We start from the raw sequence: 24,778 nt of genomic DNA on the forward strand, positions 1-24,778 counted from the left end.
CTTTGGATACACATACAGGGACTAGTTGACTACCCTGAGTCACATTCAAGATAAGGAGTGTCAGTGTTGCTGGCTCTGAGGATTGGATCAGAAGTCTCCTAATAGTGGTTGTTTCTTAAAGGCTCATCTGCCAGAATCAGACTGCATTCGAATCTCAGCTTTCATGTCTTTTGAAAAAAGTAAGCTTCTAGCCTGCAAGCAAGAACACCCTAGAGGCTGGGAATCCAAAAGGCAACAAAAGAGAACCCAACATTTGTTATTTAAAAGATATAATCTCATGATTTTTAAACCAGTCTTGTGATTTTTTGGGGAAGGAGTAATTAATCATCGGTGGGGTTGGCAGTACAAGGGTGGTTGCAATCTGGTCAATGTTACACCACTTACATGTGGCCGTTAGGCTCCTACAAGCTGCAGAAATGACCCTCAATTGGGGAATATTTGTTATGGAACACAGGCATCCAACACTGTTCAGCTACCTCTGGCATAGTCAATAGCACAAGGAAGGTGAGGCATGTGTACTGTACCTGCACATCCCCGACACTCAGCTCCCTGTTGACATCATATCGAACGATAAAATCCCCCAGAATGCCATTGCGGGCAATCTGGGTTTGTTGAACAACACTGGGACTGAAGGTCACTTTGGCTAACGTTTTCGTCTGGCCGATCACGGTAGATGGAGGTGGGGAGATGTCATCTGGTAGGGAAAACACAACCAGCGATATTACAGCTTTTCTATTTATGTCGGACAGATTCACCATGGCGCAGCACAGCATATGGGGAATTAGTCAGGACACTATGATGCAAATGAGGAAGTGTTAAAACTATTTAACAATTAGTCTTAATGGGTTTATAAAAGAATTACCCAGAGTCGTGACTTTGACTGTTTGGTGCTACGTACACTCTGGATTTCTCCAGCTCCAGAAGACTGCAAGAGGAGTCATAAATCAATATCTCTTCTATTGGATTTTATTTCAATGTTGATTCCATTTGACTTATAAGGCTGCTCTGTAATGTGATGAATTGACTAGAGTAACATACACTCCTCAGATACAGCGTACTAGATGTGCTGGGATTGGCACTTCTTTTCATCCATCTTTTCTCTCGTCAAAGATCTTGGTTAACTGACAACATGCGGAAACTGTCCAGAATTCATAACACTGTGTTAAAAGAACATTTGCATTTTCTGATTTACCTGGAGAGCTTCACCTTCGCCTCCCTGGGTTTTATCAGAGTTTGACAGGCAGCCCTAGCAATTAGTGAAATTGCATTGCCAGGTAGGCTGATGTATTTCATAGATTACACGGCCAGAAGGGACCACTGTGATCATCTAGTCTGACCTCCTGTAGAACGCAGGCCAGAGAACTTCCCTGAAATAATTCCCAGAGCAGATCTTTTAGAAAAACATCCAATCTTGATTTAAAAATTGTCAGTGATGGAGCATCCACCACGACCCTGAATAAATTGCTCCAATGGGTAATTACTCTCACTGTTACAAATTTACACCTTATTTCCAGTCTGAATTTGTCTAGCTCTAACTTCCAGCCATTGGATCATGCTACATCTTTCTCCGCTGGATTAAAGATCCCATTATCAAATATTTGTTCCCCACATAAATTCTTCATGGACTGTAATCAAGTCATCATCTCTTTGTTAAGCTAAAGAAATTGAGCTCTTTGAGTCTATCACTATAAGGTATGTCTTCTAATCCTTTAATCATTCTCATGGCTTTCCCCTGATCCCTTTGCAATTTGTCTGGTGCCGATTGTGGGCACCAGAACTGGACACAGGATTCCAGCAGTGGTCATACCAGTGCCAAATACAGAGGTGACCTCTCTACTCCTACTTCAGTGCTAGTAAAATGCTCCAGATCACACTGGAAATGGAAGCACTCTCTTGATCCTCATCATATATCACAGGCAATGGCTATGCAAGCTTCCCCTACGCGCTTCCCTCAAACAGAAATTTCAGGCAGCTCATACCTGGACACAGGTAAGTACTCCACTTGGTGAATCTAGGGATATGGATTCTACCTCCAGCCTAGCCATGAACTTCCTGTCTGCCATTGGGCAAGTCAGGTAGCCTCTCTGTGCCTCACTTTCCCCATCTGTTACCCGAGGATCATGACACCTAATCTCTTTTGTAAAGTGCTTTGAGATCAAGAAGCGCTAGGTACGGCTTTGCAATTACCCAGCACCATTCGTCATCTCAAAGCACTTCACAAAGGTGGGTAAGTGTTCTCCTCATTGTACAGATCATGACGCACACGAGAGGCCTGGAGAGAGGGGTTAGGTGACTTTGCCAAGGTCACCTAGAGAGTCACCAACAGGAGCAGGAATGGTCGAGGAAGTGGCTCAGACTCTGCCCAGTCAATCTTTGTCCTTTCCACTGAGCTCTCCAACAAACTAGCTGGTGCCCGTTGTGATGTGGAGACATGACAAATAAAATGGACATATAGCAAATACTGCCTGCTCCTTACTACCCTGGCCTCCATTTGAACTAGTGACCTAGAGGGGAAAGTCTGAGGTTATATTTAGGGGTAAACATCCAAAAGGGCTCGGACCTCCCTTTTCATAGGTCTAATTCAGTGCTTCTCAAACTTTCATACCGCTGACCCCTTTCCCGCAGCAAGCCTCTGAGTGCAACCCCCCTTATAAATTAAAAACACTTTTTTATATTTAACATTATTATAAATGCTGGAGGTGAAGCAGACTTTGGGGGTGGAGGCTGAAAGCTCACAACCCCCCCATGTAATAACCTCGCAACCCCCTGAGGGGTCGTGACCCCCAGTTTGAGAACCCCTGGTCTAATTTGACCTGCAGAATGAATGGCTTGCAAGATCCAAGTGCTTGAGCTCCCACCTGCCTGATTCATGCCCACAATGAGCTAGGCACGAAGGCAAATTGTTAGAATTCAACTGTCAGTGCAAATCGGGCTGACAAAAGCAAAACCGCCCCTGCTAAAATTGACCCTTTAACATCTGTCTTCATTTGATGTTACAGAGTGAAGTACCCGAGCAATGAAGTGTAGAGGTGAAGCCAAATTCAAACTTGGTCAGAGCTTGGGAGAGTCCAGATACAGAGCTCCAACCCAGAGCTCATCCTGAGCTTTAAAATGGGAGCATCTAGGAAGGTGGAAGGAGAGAGGAGTAAAGCAAAAGCTCCCTGCAGTTCGGGGTTTTGAGCACCAGCTGTAAAACAGAAAGGAAACAGAGGTAACTACCACAGGGGCTGGTTTTACCTGGGAATGTGGGGTTACAGAACACAACAGGCAAAACGTTCTCACCAAACTGCTTCATAGGGAGAGAAGGGTGCCAGGTGTGGATTAGATGGGGCCTCAGCAGAAGGAATAGGGAATTCTGGGCTTAGACATCATGTGGAAAGTGGCTATGTTTTGAGGTCATCTGAAAGAGCGGGAATTCCTGGCCTCAGCTTCCTCCGCGCTGTTTTATCTGTGGTACAGTGGCAGAAAGGGAGCAGACACCTGCCTAGCTCAGGAAATCATTTCCCCAAACTTATGTGCCCTCTGGCTTCCTTTTGGAAAAAAACATAAACCCAGCTGGTTTGTATGTCTGTGAGCCTGCTTACAAAGGAAACACGCTAGAGAGACCTGGCTTAGCGTTGTCAGTCAGAGAGGAAACCTAATCAGAACCCCCACGCGGCCTCTATCTTTATAACAAACCAAACCTAAGCCCTGTATCAAACCATGGAGAAGTCTGGAGCTGCGTCTGACCTTTGTGGCTCAGATCCCTAGCCAGAAATACAACATTCGCCATTGCCACTGCAACAACAAAGACTGTTGTGCTACTTCACAAATGTGAGAATGGGGACTCCTGTCCTTCCTCAGCAGAGAGCACCTCCTCTCTGCATGCCTTTAAATCCCATGTACATCCTGCTTTAAGTGTTTTATGGACACACCAGGATCTTGTTACGGCTGGATCCGCAGAGCCAGTGCACATCTAGCCAGGTGACAGGAATCTGACTCTTCCGAATGCATCCTGAAGATGCATTCGGCACTTCAGAGATGTCTGAGGCTAATCCCTGACTGGGTGATGGCCAGATACGTTTTGATTGCTAGATCCATCTGGAAAATGTTCATTCATTTCGTTCATGTTCATAGTGCCAATCACTACAGCACCAACATTCCCTCACCAACATTCAATGCCCAGACATTGCTGGTGGGGTTCAGATATTTCTGGTCATGGTTACAGCGGCAGAAGGAACCCAGCTTGATTTCATACCCCCTGCTAAATCTTCAGGGTCAGCATTTGGTGGCGGGAAGGTAGAAGCTTCTCTTTGATTTGCAAGCTCCGGCTGTTTGAATCACTGAGAATAAATCGGGAACCCCTGTGTTTCAGGGCAAAACGTTCAGAAAGCACCTAAATGACTTGGAAGCCTAAGTCACTTTGGAAAACGGGACTTGTGTGCTTCTGAAAATGTTACTCTCATTCTCATTTATTCCGCTAATTCGGCCTTTCATTTCAAGGCTCTCCAAGCACTTTTTAAATGTTAATCAACACCTATGCGAGAAATACTGTAGGCTTCATTGTAGCTGTTTTACAGATGGGGACAGCCAAGCAGACCCTACATGACTTGCTCAAGTTTAGAAAGGGCCAGATTGCCCCCTCTTTACACTGAGCAGCACCTCATCCCTGAGGTAACCTTCCTGGTTTCAATATTGCCACTGGAGGAGTGAGGCACCACTCAACATGAATAAGGGTGACAATCTAGACCGCAAAAGTGAGTGAGTAGCAGATGTATGAATAAAATCCAGAAGTCCTGGGTTCCAGTCCCCTCCTCTGGTCATGACGTTGAAAGTGCTATCTCACTTACAGAGGCCTTTAATGGCCAGAGAAGACTTTTATAACAAGAGAACTGGATGGGTCCAACTTTTCTATTAAATGTTTTAAACCCCTTGTTATGTTGCACAGAACGTTTGGTGCTCGCAGAGTCACATTTGGATAGGCCGCTCCAATACTGAGTTTTTCCATGTGTGGTTTAAATACAGGAACATGCATGCTGGAACAGACAAAGGGTGTGTCTGCTCAGTTATCCTGTCTCTGGCCTTGATCAATGCCAGATGCTTTGGAGAAAAGCGTAACACCAGAAATGCATCTCACCATGAACTACGACCCCAAGGGGAAACATCTTTTCCTCACCTCAGCTAAGCTAAATCAAGGGGACTGACAACCTTTATCATTTTACCCTACCGACAGTGGCTGCAGATGCTTTGCCTGATCCAAAGCCTGATCCGAGGCTCACTGAAGTCACTGGGCAACAGCAGCATTCAGGCCCAATCCTCGGGCCTCAGCTTTGATAGGAATAGGACTGAGGCTTTTGTTTTATTCCATATTCACACGTTTCAGGCCAGATCCTCACACAGTATAAATCACGGAATTCACTAGAGTCATATTGATTTACAGCTGCTGAGGATCTGACCCTACTGTCACAGACCGGGACATAGATGGTCAGACCTAGTGGTCAGAGCAAGATTCAGATCAGCAACAGAAACAAAGTTGGGGGTTGAGCCAAGGGTCAGAGCCAGAGGCAGGCATCAAGCCAAGAGGCAGAGCCAGAATCAGTAGCCAAGAGAGGGGTGTAGGAGCAGGGATCTGGAATAAGGCAGGAGAGCAGGAACCAGGAGCAGGACAGGAAGGCACAAATCAGGAACAAAACAGTTTAGGAGCAGGCTAACAAGAACGGTCCAACGGAGAAGCCAGCCAGGGATTCACCTAGTTGTTCAGACAACTTCCCGTGCTTCCTTCTGGCTAAAGTAGTGAGTCTGAGCCAATCAGAGAGGCCGGGCGTCTCCAATTGGAAGCTTTGTGGGCAGTGCCTCTTGTGAGCAAGGAGCCGCCAGCCCATGCTCCCTGCTGGTACCAGCGAGATGCCAGGAGGCGACTGTGGTCTGGGGGACCCCCAGACCTGGGTTTGAGACCCATGATCCTTCAGGCTCATATCCTAGTGCAAGGCCATCTCCCACTTGATGTTTGCCTGGGGTTTTTGCTACCGTGCAGTGGCTTCCAGGCAAAGTCATAGCATCCTATGGTCCATGCTGCCCATTTGCAGAAGAAAAACAATAGGCTCTGAGCAGCGTATGGGGCAATGCTAGACCCCCCAGCATTGCACCTGCTCTCTGCTGCTTTGGCAAAGGACCGAAATTTCCTGTGTTCTGAAAGGCAGGATTTCCTGTCTGCTTTGGTCCACTTGGATGGAAACACAAGTTCCCAGGAGATCCGGAGCCAGGAAGGAGGCTTCTCAGATGCTGAACGTCGCATCTGATTCAAAGCCTGATTCAAAGCCCATCCAAGTCATTTGAAAGACTCCCATTGACTTCAGTGGGCTTTGCATCACGCCCTAATTTCAATAGGATTCAAAGTTTTCTTTAGCTGTTTAGACCTGCACGTACGCATATGCCGGCTTAAAGCCACAAAAACCAGGGACCTCTCTGAAGGCAGGCTGAAGTCCCACCATTATAGCTCCAAAAAATCCTTAATGGTCATTGCTATTATACTGTATCCCCACCCTATCGGGGATGGAGACTGCCAGATAGTTAGAGAGTCAAAATGCAGAAAGCAGCTACCTAGCACTGAACTGCAGCCACCTCTGAACTGTGCCAACCACACTGCACCACAGTGGCTCAGCAGGGAAGTAAGGAATAATGTTTCTAAATGAAATGGTACTGAAATATAAAACCCACACTGGCATATGGCCAGGCCACCAGGGTTCAGACCACTCCCTACCTTGTGAGAAGTTCCCTATGGTCTTCAATGGTTGTGTAAGGTCCAGGCCTCAGTTTTACGACTCCACCAAAAGGTGGCTCCCTCCGCAGCTCAGTGTCACCTAATGCAACACGGGGGCACTGATTTATGGCCGATTCTGAGGGAAAAGTGTAGTTTATTGATCTACACCATCAGTCTGGGATTTCCCTGGAGATCTTCCATCCCATCCATGTGTAACTCTTGCCAGCTTGGGGTAGTACACTGTCTCCCTCTAGTGGTGACTAGACCAGCTAAAGCTTGATGAACCTGGTCAAGGGTCAAGACCTTTACGCTTGGCTAAGAGAAAGGTGTCTTTTAGCTCAGACAGTAAACGAGGCTCACGCATTAGATCCCAGGTTCGATCCCGGCTGCCGACGACCAGGGTCTGTCGGCATTACACATGTACTAACCAGGCCCAGCCCAGTTCACAAGAGGCAACACAATCACCGCTGTAGGCCACACACTCTATTCACCTATGACTTTCTTGATGCCCCTCTGCTTGCTGTTTTGGAGCGGCAGCACCTCCAGAGAAATGATGCCCGAGTTCTCTAGGATGTTCACCTCCACACGTAACCTGCCCACGAGCTGCTGGGGCCGGATGCTGACAGTATACTCATATTTTCCCAGGCGCCTTTGCAAGAGCTCTTCGTAATGCAGCGTGAAGATGGCCTGGGTCTTGCGTGGAATAGTGCCAGAGGCTTTGAAAGTCTCTACTCCATTCTCCCTGCAAGGGAAATTCAAAGAGACCTTCACATGCTGTTTTTACATCATGAGCCACACCCTGAAGTTAATGGTTTCCTGGGGCTGGGTCCCTTGTGTCAGCAGCTAGTGTTCCCCATTAAATGAGGATGCAAAGACAGGCAACAGAAATACTCAGGGGTACATAAACAGGAGGCTTGCAGAGGAGGAGAGATTTTAAAAGGCTTGGGTAGGAGTATGACAGATGCATAAAAAGGAATGAAGTTCAGAGCAGAGAGAGAGGGAGAATAAGGGTGGTCCAGTGATTAGAAAACTAGGCTGGGACTCATGAGACCCCATGGCAATTCCCTGCTCTGCCACAGACTTCCTATGTGACCTTTGGCAAGTCACTTATGCCTCATCTGTAAAATGGGAATAACAGCACAGTGCTGCCTCCCAGGGGTGTTGTGAGATGTTCTGCGCCGATGGTAGTGGGGGCTGTATAAGTCCCTATGTTAGACTAGATATATCTCAGGCCCTATCACAGAGAAATAAAAAGGCCACACAGTAGAAAGAAAGGAAATACCTTTTAATGTTATAAAGAAGTAACATCGGAACTCTGCCCAAAATGACAGCCAGAGGAAACAATACTCACCCGCCATCTGTGGGACCAGAATGTTTATTATCCCTCTCTTTGTCCTGACTGCTGGTTCTCTTTTCTTTCGCAGTGACTTCCCCGTGGTAAATCCTGTCTCCGATGCTCCTGTTGGATTAAGAGACGTCAGCCTTACAGATCCACAGTCATGGAGACAAATCCGGATGTGGGGCTCGTCCTAGCGCAGCGACAATACTTGGGCATGTTTCTGTGCTGGGCATAGGCTAAAAGGCCAAGTGGTCTGTGGGTTATGGCCTCAGAGAATCCCACCCAGCAGCTGCCAGCCCAGGGCAGAGGGACTCCAGTTGTCAAAGGCAGCAACAGCAGATGAACACGAGTCCAGAAGGGGTAGCTGAAATCACCCTGCAACGAGTAACTAGGGTGGTGGAAACCAGGGTCAAGACCTTTACGCTTGTAGGCTGTAGCAGCATAGCACAATGGCACCCAAAGTTACAAAGGAGGCAGTGATAGAACCCCTTACTCGTCTGGGTAGTCCCCAAACCTCAGTTACTATCCCCTTTTCTGCAGCTCAGCATGTAATTCCAAGTGAATAAAGGACAACAGTAGGGAAAGCGGGGGACAAAGCTATTTACAAGGGACACCTACCTCCAGCATTTTATTCATGGCAACAAATCCTACCTTTGTATCAATGTGTATCAATCTCTGTGTTGCTATTGCTTGCAAACAGACTTCTGTCTCATAGGGTTTGTCTACACTCCCATGCAGGGTCGAGCTAAGAAACGCAACTTCAGCTACGTGAATAATGTACCTGAAGTTGACGTACTTAGATCTACTTACTGTGGTGTTTTCACTGTGGTAAGTCAACAGTTGACGCTCTCCCGTCGACTCTGCTTGGGCTCCTCGTTCTAGTGGAGTACCAGAGTCAACGGAAGAGCACTCAGCGGTTGATTTATCGCATCTATACTAGATGAGATAAATCAACCCCCACTGGATCGATCATGGCCCGCCAATCTGATATGACTAAGGTCAGAAGGGACCATCATGATCATCTGGTCTGACCTCCAGCACATTGCAGGCCACAGAACCTCACTCAGCCACTCCTGTAACAGACCCCTACCTCTGGCTGAGCTACTGAAGTCCTCAGATCATGATTTAAAGGCTTCAAATTACAGATCGAATGAAATGATTCTGTCAGGGTTCCCGCCCACTGTGAACTCTGGGGTACAGATGTGGGGACCCTCATGAAAGACCTCCTAAGCTTATATTCCACCAGCTTAGGTTAAAAACTTCCCCAAGGCACAAATTCCTTGTCCTTGGACAGTATTGCTGCCACCACCAAGTGATTGAGACAAAGATTCAGGAAAAGGAACACTTGGAATTCCTGTTTCCCCAAAATATTCCCCCAAGCCCCTTCACCCCCTTTCCTAGGGAGGTTTGAGAATAATCTACCAACCAAATAGGTAAACAAGGTGAACACAGACCAGACCCTTGGGTTTTTAGGACACTAAAAACCAATCAGGTTCTTAAAAACAGAACTTTATTATAAAGAAAAAAGTAAAAGAAGCACCTCGGTAAAATCAGGATGGAAGGTAATTTTACAGGGTAATAAGATTTAAAACACAGAGGATTCCCCTCTAGGCAAAACTTTAAAGTTACAAAAAACAGGAATAAACCTCCCTCTTAGCACAGGGAAAATTCACAAGCTAAAACAAAGATAATCTAACGCATTTCCTTGCTATTACTTACAATTTGTAATCTTAGATGCTTATTTCAGGTAGGGTTTTAGGAGATGTGTTTTTCCTGCCCTGGTCTCTCTCTGTCCCGGAGAGAACAACAAATAGAGCACAAACAAAAACTTCCCTCCCCACACAGATTTGAAAGGATCTTCTTCCCCTATTGGTCCTTTTGGTCAGGTGCCAACCAGGTTATTTGAGCTTCTTAACCCCTTACAGGTAAAGAAGGGATTTTATGCTACCCTTAGCTGTATGTTTATGACCGTTTCTTACTAGGAATGGGTCTTAGGACATTTGATACCAGTGAAGAAATATTCCTTTGAATACCCCATGGGTGGTAACCCCACTGTGGACAAGCAGTATGGAGCTCACCTGGAAGTACCTGAAGCCTCCCTGTAACACAGGCAGCCTCCAAAGTGCCCCACTAGGCAAAGCTCATTCTGTGGCTTCCTGCCTGCTCCCCCTCTTCAAGGCCCTTTAAGAACTCACATTTCAAAGGTGATTCAAGCAATCCCCACAAGGGGTCCCATGTAGTTACTTCTCTGATACAAAACAGGCGCTCTAAACCTCAAGCCGTTCAGTGTCTTGATCAACCCAAATTAACACAAAACTCAAATTTACACAGTCTTCATCCCAGTTGGCCTTTACAGCCACTGCCCTACTTAGACAGGGTCCGGCCCAGGCTCCCCTGCCTGGACAGCTGTCTCCCACTCTCTCCTGCTTCTTCAGCTTTCTTTTCTCCCTGCTGACTTGGGGCACTGCAGGAGCCTTCTTGCACCCGGCCGTTCCTACAAACCTCATAACACTTTCCTGGGCTTCCCCCTTTACTGCAACTTCACGCTCTTTTTTTTTTTTATCCTGGGAGCACCTGACAGGTGTGGCTCATCCTGTCTCTAGGGCTGGTTTAGCCCCAAGTTCTTCAGCCACGGGGAAAATCACCCAGTTAAACTCTCCAAGAAAGCCTGTTCTCCTGAGATGTCCATTCACTCTGGCAGGCTCCAGAGATGAGGTTCTAATTTGGGGATGCTTGTCAGAACCAGACCTACCAGCAGGCTTTCAGCATGAGGTAATCAAATACATTCGTGGGGCCCTGATCTTCCAGGGTATCGGCATCCCTCCAGTGCTGTTGGACTCATGGCCCAGCCTGCGCCCAGCAGGGCCAGAGGAGGGGGACAAGTCGCCACACACCCTCTCATCCCGCAGCGAGACAAGAAGGGACGGAAACTCATGGAGAAGCAAAAGCGCCACATACATGGTGAAGTTGGAGATAAAGGCTGCAGCTGGGATCTGCATCTCAAAGGTGCCTTCCTTGGCCTCAGACCCGCTGTTCACCATGGTGCAGGAAACGGTGGTGAAGGCGTAGCGGGAAATGATTGTGGATTTCACTGTGAACTCAGCCATCCTTGGCCTGGTCTCCTGTAGGAATTGAACAGTTACCCATTAGCATCATCGATGTTAAAAGCCAAACAACCCACTCTTGTGGCATTTCTTTGTGGCACACAAGGATTTAATATGAGATGCGAACAGACAGCCTCATAAAAGCTTGTAAGATGAAGAGCGTTAGAGCCTCTTTGTGAACCCTAGGCAGGGTGGCGGTTTTCATCAGGGCTTCAGATCAGTGGGGAAAGGTTGCACAAAGGGCACGGTACCTCCCTCTGCACTGCCAAGGGCACAGTCCACATTCATTCTGCCCAGTGCCGGTGCGAGACCTCTACACAGAGCGAGCCGAGACATATGCTATGAAAAGTACTTGTGAAATCTGGGCATGTCCCAGATCGGGGTTCTCAACGTGGGGGTCATTAATGGGTTTCAGAGGGTTATAACCACCTTCTCGTTCCTTAGGGCCAGATAGGAGGAGATTCCTAAAACTTTGGCCAGCCATGACATGGGGTCATGGTCTGGGAAAGATTTGAGAACCGCAGTCCTAGACAAATCTCCTTGTTAGCTTGTGGACATTTTATGTAAAGGTCTCCTCAGTAGCCATTGCACTATGCTGCCAAATTCTCACTGGAGCCAAGTAAGGATGCATGCAACCAAGTCTTAAAATGTAGAGGGCGAGTTCCTCAGCGGGTGTGAGCCAGCATAGTTCAACTGAACTCAGTGGAGTTAGCCAGAGTAAATCTGCCTAAGGATCTGTTCTATAGCTCTCAAATGATAGCTGGAACAGCCTTAATAGAAAACATACACGGCTGAGTCTCATCTAGCAAAATATCCTTTTTAGAACACTCTGGACCCCATCCAGTTTGGATGAAGTAGAGATTGGAGCAATTGAGAGCTGATTGCCAAATTATGCATCTTGGGAATGTACTTTTATGTGCAAGTCCTGGGACGAAGTGCTTCTCAGGGCTCATACGCACTTGGATAGCAGTAGCCCCATGAATCCAAGAAGTTTTGTATTTGGAAGACCTAAGCTTAATGTAACTACTCTAGGTAACCAACAAGAAAAATATCTGTGGCATGTTGGCTTGATCAGTAAACAGCTGATCCTCCAATGTAGGAAGGCTGCCAAAGAGATAACGCTATCACACAAATAAACTCACAGATGCACCTGAGTGGACTAGCAAATGTAGGTCCCATTTCTGCCATTCTTCCAATGAGCAATCCCTTTCTGTGATAATGGTCTCGTTGAAATGAAAAGGCCTCTTCTCAGAGTAAAAGGCTAGTCCACATGAGAAGGGGGGAAGTGCAGGTGTCAAAAGCAGGCACTCCATTTTTGGTTGACTTTGGAACACTCCAGACGTGATCATTATAAAGGAAGGGGGCATCTGCAAAAATCCAGGTCTGGCAAAGTTCTGCCTTATGCCGCATCCGTGTAACCCCTTGCTTAGCAGGGGCTCAGGGCATCTGCATTAAGGGTTGCACCGGTGTAAACGCATGGAAGTAGTTACAGCAATGTGAATTTCCCTAATGTAGACTCTCATTCCCCTAAAGTGCTAGGTGAGGGGAATTCTGAGCTGGAGTTTTGGTTCAGGCCCATTTCTAAATTCAACTAGTTCTCTGTGGGTCCTTTCATTCAGTGTTCTGCATGGGCGGCGGGTATAATAGGCCAGGGGAGGCTTAGTCTCCCCTGGAATGCCGTCGTCAAAATGGCGTCCAGGCCGTAACCCCGCATACATTGCACCCCGAGGCCCCGCTCCCATGCTTCCTCCATGACCCCGCCCTCACTCTGCCATGCTTTGCTTCTTCTCCTGCGGACCCCCGCGGCCCACCTCTCGCACTTCTCCTCCGTGACACCCCCCCACCCGGCTCTCAGGCTTGTCCACGGCTTCCCACGTGACCCCCCCACCTGCTGCTCACACCTCTTTGCCCCCTGAGAGGTAGAGAGACGTGAGCAGCAGGGGTCCCTAGAGGGAGGGGGCGGAGAGGCACGGGTAGCCGGCAGGGGGGCTCCTCGGGGGAGGGAGCAGAGAGGCATGAGCAGCAAGCAGGGGGGGCCTCAAGGGAGGGGGCCGAGCAGGAGCTGGGTCAGGGGCAGAGTGGGGCTAGAGCGTGGGTGGGGCCTGCGGGAGAGGAGGCCAAATGGGGGTGGAGCAGGGGGCGGGCCTCAGGGCAGAGCAGGGGGTGGGACTACAACACTTAGGCCCAGCCTCCCCAAATGCAGGAGTCACGCGCTGCACATAATGTTCTGCATATTTAACTGGCTATTACTGGGATTGCAAGTGACTCCAATAAGGAATCGGATGGCCAATCAGAAGCGGAAGTAAAGAAGAGAGGGGGGAGCTGTTATAATTTAGAGCCACACAAGGTGCAGCATCTTCTCTAGTTTCGAACCTCCTGAGTTCACACCGCCGTCCTGACTTTCACTTCGAGGGGCAGCTTCAAAACCTTCCCCAAACGCAGCAGCAAAACCACTGAGTTTCACCTGGATTCATTTGAAGGCTCAAATGCCTTCGAATTCTGTTGAGGGCAGGGGGGGCTACCACTTATAACTTGGAACAGCCGCAGGACTCAGGTCAACCGCAATGGGAAACCTTCATTCAAGGTTTTCCCCCTTCGGATAGTAAAGGTCCCTGCTATAGGGATGCCAGCCCTCCAGGATTGTTCTGACATCTCCAGGAATTAAAGATTAATCTTTAATTAAAGATTATGTCAAGGCATGAACCATTCAGGAATACATGCAACCAAAATTGGCAACCCCTATCCTGCTGAACAGATGGACAGAGAGACAGACACACACACACCCAGCTCTCTCCCTCCAGGTGGAGAGGAGAACCTGCTGACTCATCCCCCCAGACCTGCAAGCAGCATGTTACTCTTTGTGCGAACAGTAGTGGAGAGTTGCTGAGGTGGTTTCAAAACAGGTGGCTAGGCTCTGGGCTGGCGTTGAGCCCAAGTTCCTGTCTGAAAATCTTATGCATTCCCTAGAGTTCTTGCACAACTTCTTACTGCATGAAGTTCTGACCTACAGCTGTGTCCGTGTGCACTCCCTCTTTTGTTTTCTCCACTCCTTGTTATTAAAGCCCCTTAGGAAGATGAGAAGAGACATTAAGAAAACGATTCCTTTTTAAAAACAAACGCGGGGGCACTCAGAGGTAGCGGATGAGAGCGCTGCTATTTCACAGGGCAAGGCCCTGTTTTTTCAAGGCATTTCACTGTAGCGAGAGAATAGATTTTTCTTTCCAAACAGGGAATTTATTCCTGCTTACCCCACGTGCTGGGAAGTATGAAAAGAGCAGTAAATATACGCCTGCGTTTTCACTGGCGGTGGTTGCTTTGGTCAAAACAACTTGACCTGGTGTCAAATTCTTATTAAAAGTAAGAACCAAGACTGGGTCATGTTAGGATAGAGATATTCAGGCCTGTCTGCAAAGGCCTATATTTTAAGAATTTAGGTGTATTCTTAAGGTGTAGCTAGTTATAGAGGTATAAAAGAAAGAATAAAAATCACTGTCTGCCGGTGTAAGGGCCTTCTCTTACTGTGACAGTCTGAGGCCCTGTTCCCAGGCTAAGCAGCAGAGGCAGCCATAAGCTGGGAAGCAAACGGTCACAGCCTCACATTCCAAACTAGTCACATTGAAATAAGGCAATCTGGGGCTGTTAGGAAGGTGATCCCATCTATCACCTCCAAAGGAAGGGAAGAGCCTAGAAGATGTAAAAGGAAACTTAGTTTGATAGCGTCCTGTCTGGCAAGAACTCACTTATCAATAGTTGGGGTGTGAAATCCTCATTTCTGTATTGTTCTACCACCGTGGTCTCCACTTCCCTATTGTTTGTCTGTATAATCTCTGCCTGGTTCTGTGATTCTTTCTGTTTGCTGTATAATTAATTTTGTTGGGCATAAACCAATTAAGGTGGTGGGATATAATTGGTTCAATAATGATGTTACAATGTGCTAGGGCTGGTTAGTTAAATTTCAATAAAATGATTGGTTAAGGTATAGCTAAGCAGAACTGAAGTTTTACTATATAGTCTGCAGGTATCAGAGGGGTGGCCGTGTTAGTCTGGATCTGTAAAAAGCAACAAAGAGTCCTGTGGCACCTTATAGACTAACAGACGTATTGGAGCATAAGCTTTCGTGGGTGAATACATGCATCTGACGAAGTGGGTATTCACCCACGAAAGCTTATGCTCCAATACATCTGTTAGTCTATAAGGTGCCACGGGACTCTTTGTTGCTTTATATAGTCTGCAGTCAATCAGGAAGTAAGGAGGAAATGGAAACAGGGAATGGGGATGGGGGAATTGGAATCATGTTTCGCTAAGGGGGGGAATGGGAACAGGGACACAGGCCAGGCTCTGTGGTGTCAGAGCTGGGAAGGGGGGCATTGAGGAGGGAAACTGGAATCATTGCTTGCTGGAAGTTCACCCCAATAAACATTGAATTGTTTGCACCTTCAGACTTCAGGTATTGTTGCTGTCTGTTCATGTGAGCAGGACCAGGGAAGTGAGACAGTGAAGGAATAAGCCCTCTAATAGGTCATTCCAGGGATACAGACCCATGCACCTCTATGCTGCTGTTTCAAATCTGGCTGAGGATCATAGTGATTAACAGCTGTTACCATCTGATGGCTAGTCAGTGGTCTACAGTATGTGAGACGTTACTCCCAGGCTCAATGGATAAGTGGCCACATCACCACCACATTTACCAATGATTGACCACCTTGCTGGCTGTCACAGTAGAGAGGCTGGATCCCAGCTGAACTCAGACTAAGCAATGTTCTACAGATACGGGTTGCAGAAGATTAATGGGGCCGTGTTGGGACATGCTTCAGTTACCACTGCTCATGCAATACCTGCGGTGTGGATAAATGACAGGAATTCACCCTCTAGAGCTCTCAGCCTGGGATAGGCCACCACTAAGTTTATTCACACCCACGTGCTTGCATCCAAATACATACACGCTGAGTGCTTGCTTTTATGCAATGAAATAAATAGGCAGCCGGATACATACCAGCCTCTGCAGAAATCGGCTTTGTCTTGGGACTCTGCGCGCCACCTGCAAAGGGTTAAGTAAATATTGTAACTCGTGCCTTGCTCCTTTCAAGTTCATGAAAGGAAGATTTGTCGGTTGTTTAAAAAGAATGCAGTGGAGTCGATCCAGACATTGGTTAGTGCAATTGTTTTCACACAGCCAAGGTTAAGCGACCCTTTTATTAAGATTAAACTTAAAAAAAAATTGGAACAGACCCACAGATCAAAGTTATAGAATGGAATTTGGTTTTCCCAGGCAAGGTGTCACCGAGTGCTTTTCAAAGCAGCATGTTACACGCAGGGAGTGCAGGAGTAGAGGGACTGTGTACTAACATGCAAGGACCATGGGTAATTATGTGTTTATTATTGTACCCAGATCACAGCTGGGGAAACTGAGGCACGGAGCAGTTATTTGACTAGCCTACAGCCACATAGAGTGTCAGGTTCTCAGCTGGCATAGCACCATCAGTTTGAATGGAGCTATGTTGATTTATATCACCTGAAAACCCACAATATGTCTAAGTTTTATCAACATTAACACCAGTCACTGAGAAGCTACCGTTGCCTAGTAAGCGATGGAGCGAGGCTTTTTAAAACCAGCCATCAGGCTGATTGTGAAACAAAGTGCCAGCCACTGCTCCAGCACAATCACGTCCATTGTATCAGTCTCCACCAGCTGCAACTGCTTCATTGGCTTGGCTGTATGCTGCGTAAGTCCCAAATTAGAATCTACAGAGGGGGAAAAATCCATAAAAACCCATCCTTCGCTAGCAAAGTGGCAGTCCCTTTCCATTGGTTTAACAATATCAGTGAAGATGTTATGTCTCAATGTCTTCAAAGCAGGTCCCCAAATCACTTAGTACCAGGATAGCCTTAATGCAAAGAAATCACTGGTGAAACTCCAGACAGAAAAGGCATGCAATGACACTTTTTACCCTTGTTATTTGACACTAACATAACAGATTTTCTTGCCAAAGAGAAAAAATTTATGTCTGTTTACATCGTGTTGGAAAGCTAAAAAGAGCACTGGGGAGAAGTGAAACAGTCTCCAGTGTTAGAACTTTTACTCTTTTCTCACCCACCGCTTTGATCAACATCTTGCTAAATGGTAATATAGGGAAAGTGGGGGACTCAGGACACTTAAGTCAAGAAGAAAGTTTTGGAAGGGATATAAACCCCCATGCTTCAGGGCATAAGAGAACCTCTATCGGATGCGGGTCAGGAAGAAACTTTCCATGTATGCAGGTTATCCCATAACTTCCTATTGCAGGATTTCTAGCCCTTACCTCTGAGGTATCTGGTACTAATTACATTCAAAAACAGGATATTGGACTAGATCAGTGTTTCTCAAACTGTGGACGCCACTTGTGTTGGGAAAGCCCCTGGCAGGCCGGGCCGGTTTCTTTACCTGCCCCGTCTGCAGGTCCAGCTGATCGTGGCTCCCAGTGGCCGCGGTTCGCTGCTCCAGGTCAATGGGAGCTGCTGGAAGCTGCTGGGAGGGACTTACTGGCTGCCACTTCCAGCAGCCCCCATTGGCCTGCAGCGGTAAACCGCGGCCAGTGGGAGCCACGATCGGCCGAACCTGAGGATGGGGGAAGGTAAAAAAAACCGGCCCGGCCCACCTGGGGCTTTCCCTACACAAGCGGTGACCCCAGTTTGAGAAACACTGGACTAGATGGACCATTGTTCTCAGACAGCAGAGCAATCCTTATGTTCCTATCGATGGTCAGATAAAATCTTCCATCTCTGAAGAGCTGGTTCAAATCTAACACATCCTAGTAGTGACCCAAAGCCGCTATCGTCTAATAACCTTTGAGTTGCACACATGGAATGAGTCTGGTGGTATTATTCCAGCACCTAGTGGACAGTTGGCCCATACCAGAAAAACCACCACTGATGCAATAGATACTAACTGATAGCCTTGCCGGCAATCTTAGTAGAAGGGCCAAGAATTGAATGGGCTGGGGAGACTAAACTATCAAGAGATAGGCCCCTCCAGGTCAGGGCTGAGTGACATCAGCAGGAGAAGCACACATTACTGCTAGGCAGGCTGAACCTAACCTGTAGCTAAAGAGAGGAATTCAGTCTCAGCCAAAACTCCCGTGATTTCAGGGAAGTGGCGAGATGTTTTGGGGTGAAATTCCGCCCAGGGCAGCAGGCTAATAACACACAGCCAGTCGTGGGCAGTGAGTGAAGCTTCCTCTTGGGGAGGCTCGCCCTCTGCCCCACCTCTTCCAGCTGAGACCACACCCCGCTCTCTGGAGGGTAGGGGGCTGAGTGCTCAGCCCCTCTTCCCCATGGCCCTGGCTGGGGCAGGGAGAGCCCCGTTGAGCCCATGGATGGGCGCTGAGAAGTCAGCCCCAGCCAGGTCCAGCTCTCAGCCCCGGTGGGATCATGGCGCCACCCCATGGCCACTACCCCACCTATGGCCCCATCCCATTCCGCCCATTCCCCCGCGGCCCCAACCCCATTCCACCCATGGCCCCGCCCCTGTTCTGTCCCCACTCCGCCTCCTCCCTCCAAGGCCCCACCCCCGCTCGCTCCTTTCTGGGGCCGTGGTAGGGGAGAGATTTTTCTGGGGCCCCCAAATTGGCCGGGGCCCCTGGGCACAGGCCCCGTGGTCCCGTACAGTAATCTTCCACTGCCTCCCCGACCCCTGCCACAGCGGCACAATGTTTGGGGAGGCCTAGCCTCCTTCAGCCTCCATTACATGCCACCTATGCAGCCAATATGTCCTGCCTCAAGCCAGAAGAATCTAAGTCATGCAGCGCTTGGGTGACTTCCTCCCTATTAACCTGCTGTGAAAGTAAATCAGAGCTACCCAGAATAGCACAGAGAAAACATAACCGGGAAAGCAGCTGAATAGTTAGAAGCCAGCCTGCCTCTTTGATCTACTGTAGCCGCTATAGAGTCCCTTCCTCCTTTCTTAGAGCATCCTGTGTTTATGTCATGGTCACGCCCGCTATTTCTTTCACTTCCTCTTCGTGTGCTGGGGAACAAGAGGTAGTTTTGAACCAGACAAAAACCTTTCTCGTGACAAAAATCAATCCCGGGTCAGATTTGTCCTACCGGCTCAGACCAGCTGCTCCTTGAAGCAGTGGTCGCTTCACAGAAGGAGGGTCACAGAGAATGTTGTGCTAGAAATGAGGGCTGGGATATCTTCCAGCCCCCGACCCTCCTGCAGTAATTAGTTTACTCCCTGAAACATGAGATTTGATTAAGTGGCATCATTCCAAATGGTCACAAAAGTCTATTTCTCCCTAGAAATAGCCCTGAAGCTGGGAAATGATTAACTTTACCCACCCGGACTATGTCCCTATCTGCCTCACTTCAGAGACATAGGAGTTTTTAAAATTCATCTTCCGAGCTGCATCTGTGGATAAAATCCACATTACTTAGGAAGGCTGTGAACCTGCCAAGATCCATGCATGTGCTTAACTACCCCCAGGAGAGCGACCCCCATGGGCCACTCATGAGTGCACAGTTCAGCACGTGTTCTGAGATTTTGCCAGATTAGGGCTTTAGGGATTAATTTCTGGGGGAGCTGCAGGAGGGAAGGAGAGTGGACCCAGGGGAACATCAACCCCCACCCCCTTAAACTGGCTCCAAAATTCTGTAACTCCCTAGCAGGGAATGCACCTTTCCCCTACTCAGTGTTTTCAGTGGTTTGCATCATCGTTCACTAAATAGAAACACGATGCAATATTCAGCCTGACCCACCACTCTGAGACTTCTCATCTCTCCTTTGGGGCATTTCACAAACAAATCGCAGTTGCTAACGGGACTTTTCAGAGGTAAGTTTCTCTATGCGTCCATGGCACTTTTCTGGCCCCCATTACTGTAGTACCTCACAGCCTTTAGTGTATTGCTCCTCACTACGCCCCCCGTGAGGTAGGGAAGTGCTATTATCCCATTTTACAGAGGCTAAGTGACTTGCCCAGGGCCACATGGGAAGTCTGTAGGGGAACAAGGGATTAAAGCCAGGGAACCTAACCCTGGACCATCTTTCCTCCCATTTGCAACTGTCCCTCACAAGTCAGGGAAAAAAAATCCCCCACAAAAAGAAAAGTAACTATAGGCCACCCCATAACCCAGCGGCATAATCCTCTCTGGCTCACATATTGCCTCTTTCATCACAAAGGATCATGAAGCACTTTACCAGCTGAAATACTAAGGGTGCATGGGGATCCCTTCATCTAGCTTGGGTCAGAAAAGCAACTACTCCGTGGCAAGCAGCAACGCTGCACAAGAGTTTCCGGGGGGGAAAAGGGCTGCATCCAACTTTTAAACTGTCAGAATTACTCAACTTGGAATTTGGCCAGGACACTGGGGTTAACTCCCTTATTCTTGCAAACTGTGCCGTCGGCTCTTTAATTAGCACAGCCGGCCAGAACCTCAGCTTTATCTCCCTCATCCAGGGGAGGATGGTACAGCCGCAGCACAGTGCCCCCTAGCTACCACCATGTTCATTACGGGCTCAGTGTCAGTGACTGAATCACTAATCGCCACTTCCCACAGCACCTACTTCCCTGGTAAATTCTCCAAGCCAGTAACTAACTTCCACCAGTGCTCTCTATCTGGGAGATCTGACAGTGGGGTGTGCTAGGTCCAATCTATGTGTGTGACATGCTCCAGTCTCTCAAGGAATACGTCTGCGGCTTTAGGACACAAGCATTTGAGGTAATGAGAGGTGGCAAAGGCGACTTGCATTGGGGATTTAAGGCAATTGGGAGCAAAGACACAAACACACACCCTGTAGTTTTGTGTGAACTAACCACATCACCTCTAACGTACAAGGAAGGGGAAACTGCGTAAATATATGTTGCTATTGGTGTCTTACTGTTTTACACAGTGCCATATACACGTGGCACTAACATAAACAACAGTTAATTTGGGGATGGAAACATTAATGAACAAAGCTGGGTTAATCTACCACACTATTATTTGCCTGTGGAATTACATGATGCTCATGAGTGTGAACAAGAGAACCAGGTCCCAGCCCCACAGTTCTTATAATCCATGTTTAGATCAATAACAAAACAGACAAGACAAATTAGAGACAGTAGGGCAGGTAGGTTGGAAAACACCCAGGGAATTCTGAGGGAAACAGAATTTCAACACAGAAATCACATACGTTTCTTTGTTTGTTCTAGCAAATGGGAGAGAAATTAAGAAAATCTTTCTTATAAATATAGTCAGCATCTGCCTCGTAACCTGGGTCTTCTGGCAAAAGTGCTGGGAGCTGCTTTCATCTGATTGCCCTGGTGGACATAGATTCAAAGGACTCCCAGGTGGATTAATTTAAATGAAACCTCCAGGCATCTCATTTGGTATAACCCAGACACACACACTGGATGTTACAAAATAATCATTGCTTTGAAACTTACATGGTCAGGGAAGTTAGAATTCACCATCAACTTCTCTTCCAGATACCTGGCTAGGAGCTCCGAGTCCTGCTGCCCAGAGGTGAGAGAGAATCCCCAGCAGAGCCACAGCAGAAAAATCATGGTTAAAGGGGCGGCCAGGGGATCCCCCCCGACCCCAGGTGGAAGAAAAGCCCTCTCAGTGTTGGGGCTGCTTCTTGCAGCAGGCTGGGATGGAGAGTCTGCAGGAGAAGCTGACAGGAGTCTCTCTCCCCCGCTTCCCCTCCTCCTCCCCATCTCTGGACCAGCCCCTTTTCCAGGCTCGCAGCCAGGGCTGGGAATTCCTTGCTATCGCTTTACCAAAGAGTAAAGGAAGCTCCTGAAGCCCTGGGACTGACTCCATAGGCCATGCACTGGTGAGTTCCCCAACCCCCAGCCCAGGTCATGCCCTGGTAGCTCCAGGCTCTTCTCCAACATCGCCACCCAGGAGATGCTCTGAGCTGCACCTCACCCTACTCCAGTTACTCCAGTCCCCCTGGCCCAGGGCACATGATAGGTACTTAGGAGCCACTGTTCTCCCATCACTTCCCAGAGCTGCTGGACACCTGCCACTGGGTGCTGGTCTGCCTGCCTCAGAACACACACCAAGCCCCTGAAACCGCTTCATTCCCTGTCAGCACCTGCACTGAGCAGTTCGAAGCTCCTCTCCCCCAGCCCTGAGCAATGACAAGAGCCCTGCTGTCCCCTGCCAGCTGTTCTGAATCCTCCCCAGTGACAAGAGCCCTGCTCCACCTCCAACCTGCAGGCTCCTCTCCTGGGCCAGTGGCAAAGAGCTCCTCCCCATCCCAGCCTGTCCCAAATCTTATCCTGTCGCTTTAAAACCCCAGCTGATCTCAGCCTCAGCAGAGCTGTGAGTGGACACACCTCTCAGCTGTCTGAAACATTCCCTGCACGCTCAGTGGTGCCAGCTGGCTAGGACAGGGCATTACTCCCTTCAACCAGATTTTAAGACCTCCAGCCCTAGAGTTTATATAGCCCAGGAGTTATCACCTTGGGGGAAGATTTATTTATATTCCAGTAGCACTTACAGATCCCAGATGCGATCTGGAGCCCTGCTGCACTGAGCGCTGGACATGTATATACACATAGTAAGAGACAGCTCATGCCCCAAAGATCTTACAACCGAAATAGACAAGCGGTGGGAGAAAGGAAGCATTACTGTCCCCATTTTATAGATGGCAAACTGAGGCCGAGAGATTAAGTGGCTTGCCCAAGGTCACACAGGAAGCTCATGGCAGCAGTGGGAATTAAACCCAGCTATTCAGAGGCCCACTCCAGGGCTTTAATGACCAGGCCATCCTTCCTCCTAAGGGACTGCCCTCGAGTGGTTTCAGTCAGCACATAACTGCAGTGTAACAGCACCCCGTTGCATCCACAAGATGAGAGAGACTGAATGACGTGCGCTATGTATAGGATTTTCTGTGCATCCAGAACTGCCGTGGATGTCTGTGGGAACTGCCATCACTTGACACCTCCCGAAAATCAGAACACAACCACTCTAGTGACCTAAGAAAACTCTCCGGGGCCTGAGCAGAATGCACAGACATTTGTATGGCAGCCTGTGACTAGTCAGTGCATCTTCAGGAAAAACCTACAAGAAGTCTGGTTTTGGGCCTACCTTTTTATCTGTGTACATACCTGGCCCTTGTCACTGAGCAGCTCACAGCCATTACAGGTTGTAGCCTCACAACATCCCTGTGAAATGGGAAAGTATTCTCCTCATTTCACAGATGGGGAACTGAGGCACAGGGTAGATTAAGCTACAGGGAGTCTGTGGCTGAGCTGGAAATTAAACCGGCAGCTCCTGAGTCGGTCCAGCAACTAGACCTCCCTTCTGACCCCTGCCAGTGGCAGGAGTGATGGGTGCATTGTGCATCTAAGACTGGGGAGGTGTCGTCCATCTCCCTCCATCCCTGCACCAGGCTCTTGCAGTGCAGGGCTAAACTCGGCCCTCGCTGAGTCTAAACTGGGGTAGCTCCCATACCGGGAAGGCCAAAAGAGAAGGTGTAAGTTGCTCCTGAGAGGCCTGATGCTGTACTCGCTTACATCAGTGTAAATGAGGAGTAACTCCACAAAAGTCAAATGAGGTACACTGGAGTAAGACCAGTGTGTGTGAGATCCGAATCAGGCCCTGTTAGCCCCACACACACACAGTGCCCCATTACACTGGTTTCACACCTCTGTGTCTTTCGTGACTTTGTTGTTATTTGTATTAATTTGTCTTGTGGTAGCACCTTGGAGTCCTTGTCACGGACCAGGACCCACTGTGCTAGGTGCTGTACAACACAGAACAAAAAAAAGGTTACAAATTAAGTATATGACAAGAGACGATAGGTGGGGGAGTACGAGGGAGCAATGAGACAGTACTGTCAGCATGGCAGGCAGTGGTCTCAGCACACCAGATGCATAGCCACAGTCCAGCTATTTGCAGGCATCACAGCAAAGGGGAGTTTGAAGGTGGCCATCTTTGTTTCCGGAAAGCTCCTCCCAAGCCTGAGGGGCAGCCTGGGGGAAAGCACCATGGTGCGTCGCTGGATTTACTCTTGATTTACAGATAGGGTGACCAGATAGCAAGTGACATGTATCCGACAAAGTGGGTATTCACTCACAAAAGCTCATGCTCCAATACGTCTGTTAGTCTATAAGGTGCCACAGGACTCTTCGCTGCTTTTACAGATAGCAAGTGTGGAAAATTGGAACCGCGGTGGGGGGTAATTGGCACCTATATAAGAGAAAGCCTTAACTATCAGGACTGTCCCTATAAAATCGGGACATCTGGTCACCCTATTTACAGCAGGGGTAAAGGAGCAGAGGATCAGGCCCGGAGGGTGGATGGCTGCGGGAGGGTAACCAACAGACTGAAGACAATATGCCAGGAAAAGCATCTCTATGTCTGATGTGATTAGGTCACTATTCACGTCCTCAGCTAAGGCACCCAAGGCCATCACTAAATGACTCCAATATCTGCTGTTCAAGCTCAAAATGGGCCCGATGTTTGAACGTGAGGCATGGGATCATAGCTGAGTACATTTCCCTCCGCCCTCTAACATGCTGTTCTCTTTCCAGGGGCCGACGTGCTTGGCATCCAGCTCAGGGTGTTATTCAAGGTGGAGATAAGCAATTATTCAGGTGTGCTTACTTACTCACATTAGACACGTTG

The 24,778-nt window shown here is 48.3% G+C and overlaps 1 protein-coding gene across 4 annotated transcripts in view; it reads right to left on the bottom strand.

Annotated features, from left to right (window-relative positions):
• Positions 1-22,394, bottom strand: part of ITIH5 (inter-alpha-trypsin inhibitor heavy chain 5) — a 67,456-nt gene extending 45,062 nt beyond the window's left edge. Inside the window, exons 1-7 of one of the 4 annotated variants that reach the window (XM_045028934.1) lie at positions 22,351-22,394; positions 21,583-21,648; positions 16,176-16,220; positions 11,037-11,200; positions 8,091-8,198; positions 7,231-7,481; positions 525-694 (exon numbers count right to left, since the gene is read on the bottom strand). In XM_045028934.1, coding sequence (XP_044884869.1) covers positions 525-694; positions 7,231-7,481; positions 8,091-8,198; positions 11,037-11,200; positions 16,176-16,220; positions 21,583-21,609 — 765 coding nt within the window. In that variant the 5' untranslated portion in view covers positions 21,610-21,648; positions 22,351-22,394. Of the gene's footprint in view, positions 1-524; positions 695-7,230; positions 7,482-8,090; positions 8,199-11,036; positions 11,201-16,175; positions 16,221-21,582; positions 21,801-22,238; positions 22,311-22,350 lie in introns of those variants that run through there. The other 3 variants (XM_045028944.1, XM_045028952.1, XM_045028927.1) reach the window with 3 other exon arrangements.
• Between the last annotated feature and the right edge of the window lie 2,384 nt (positions 22,395-24,778).

The sequence above is a fragment of the Mauremys mutica genome, chromosome 1, assembly GCF_020497125.1.
Source record: "Mauremys mutica isolate MM-2020 ecotype Southern chromosome 1, ASM2049712v1, whole genome shotgun sequence".
Taxonomy (NCBI): domain Eukaryota; kingdom Metazoa; phylum Chordata; order Testudines; family Geoemydidae; genus Mauremys; species Mauremys mutica.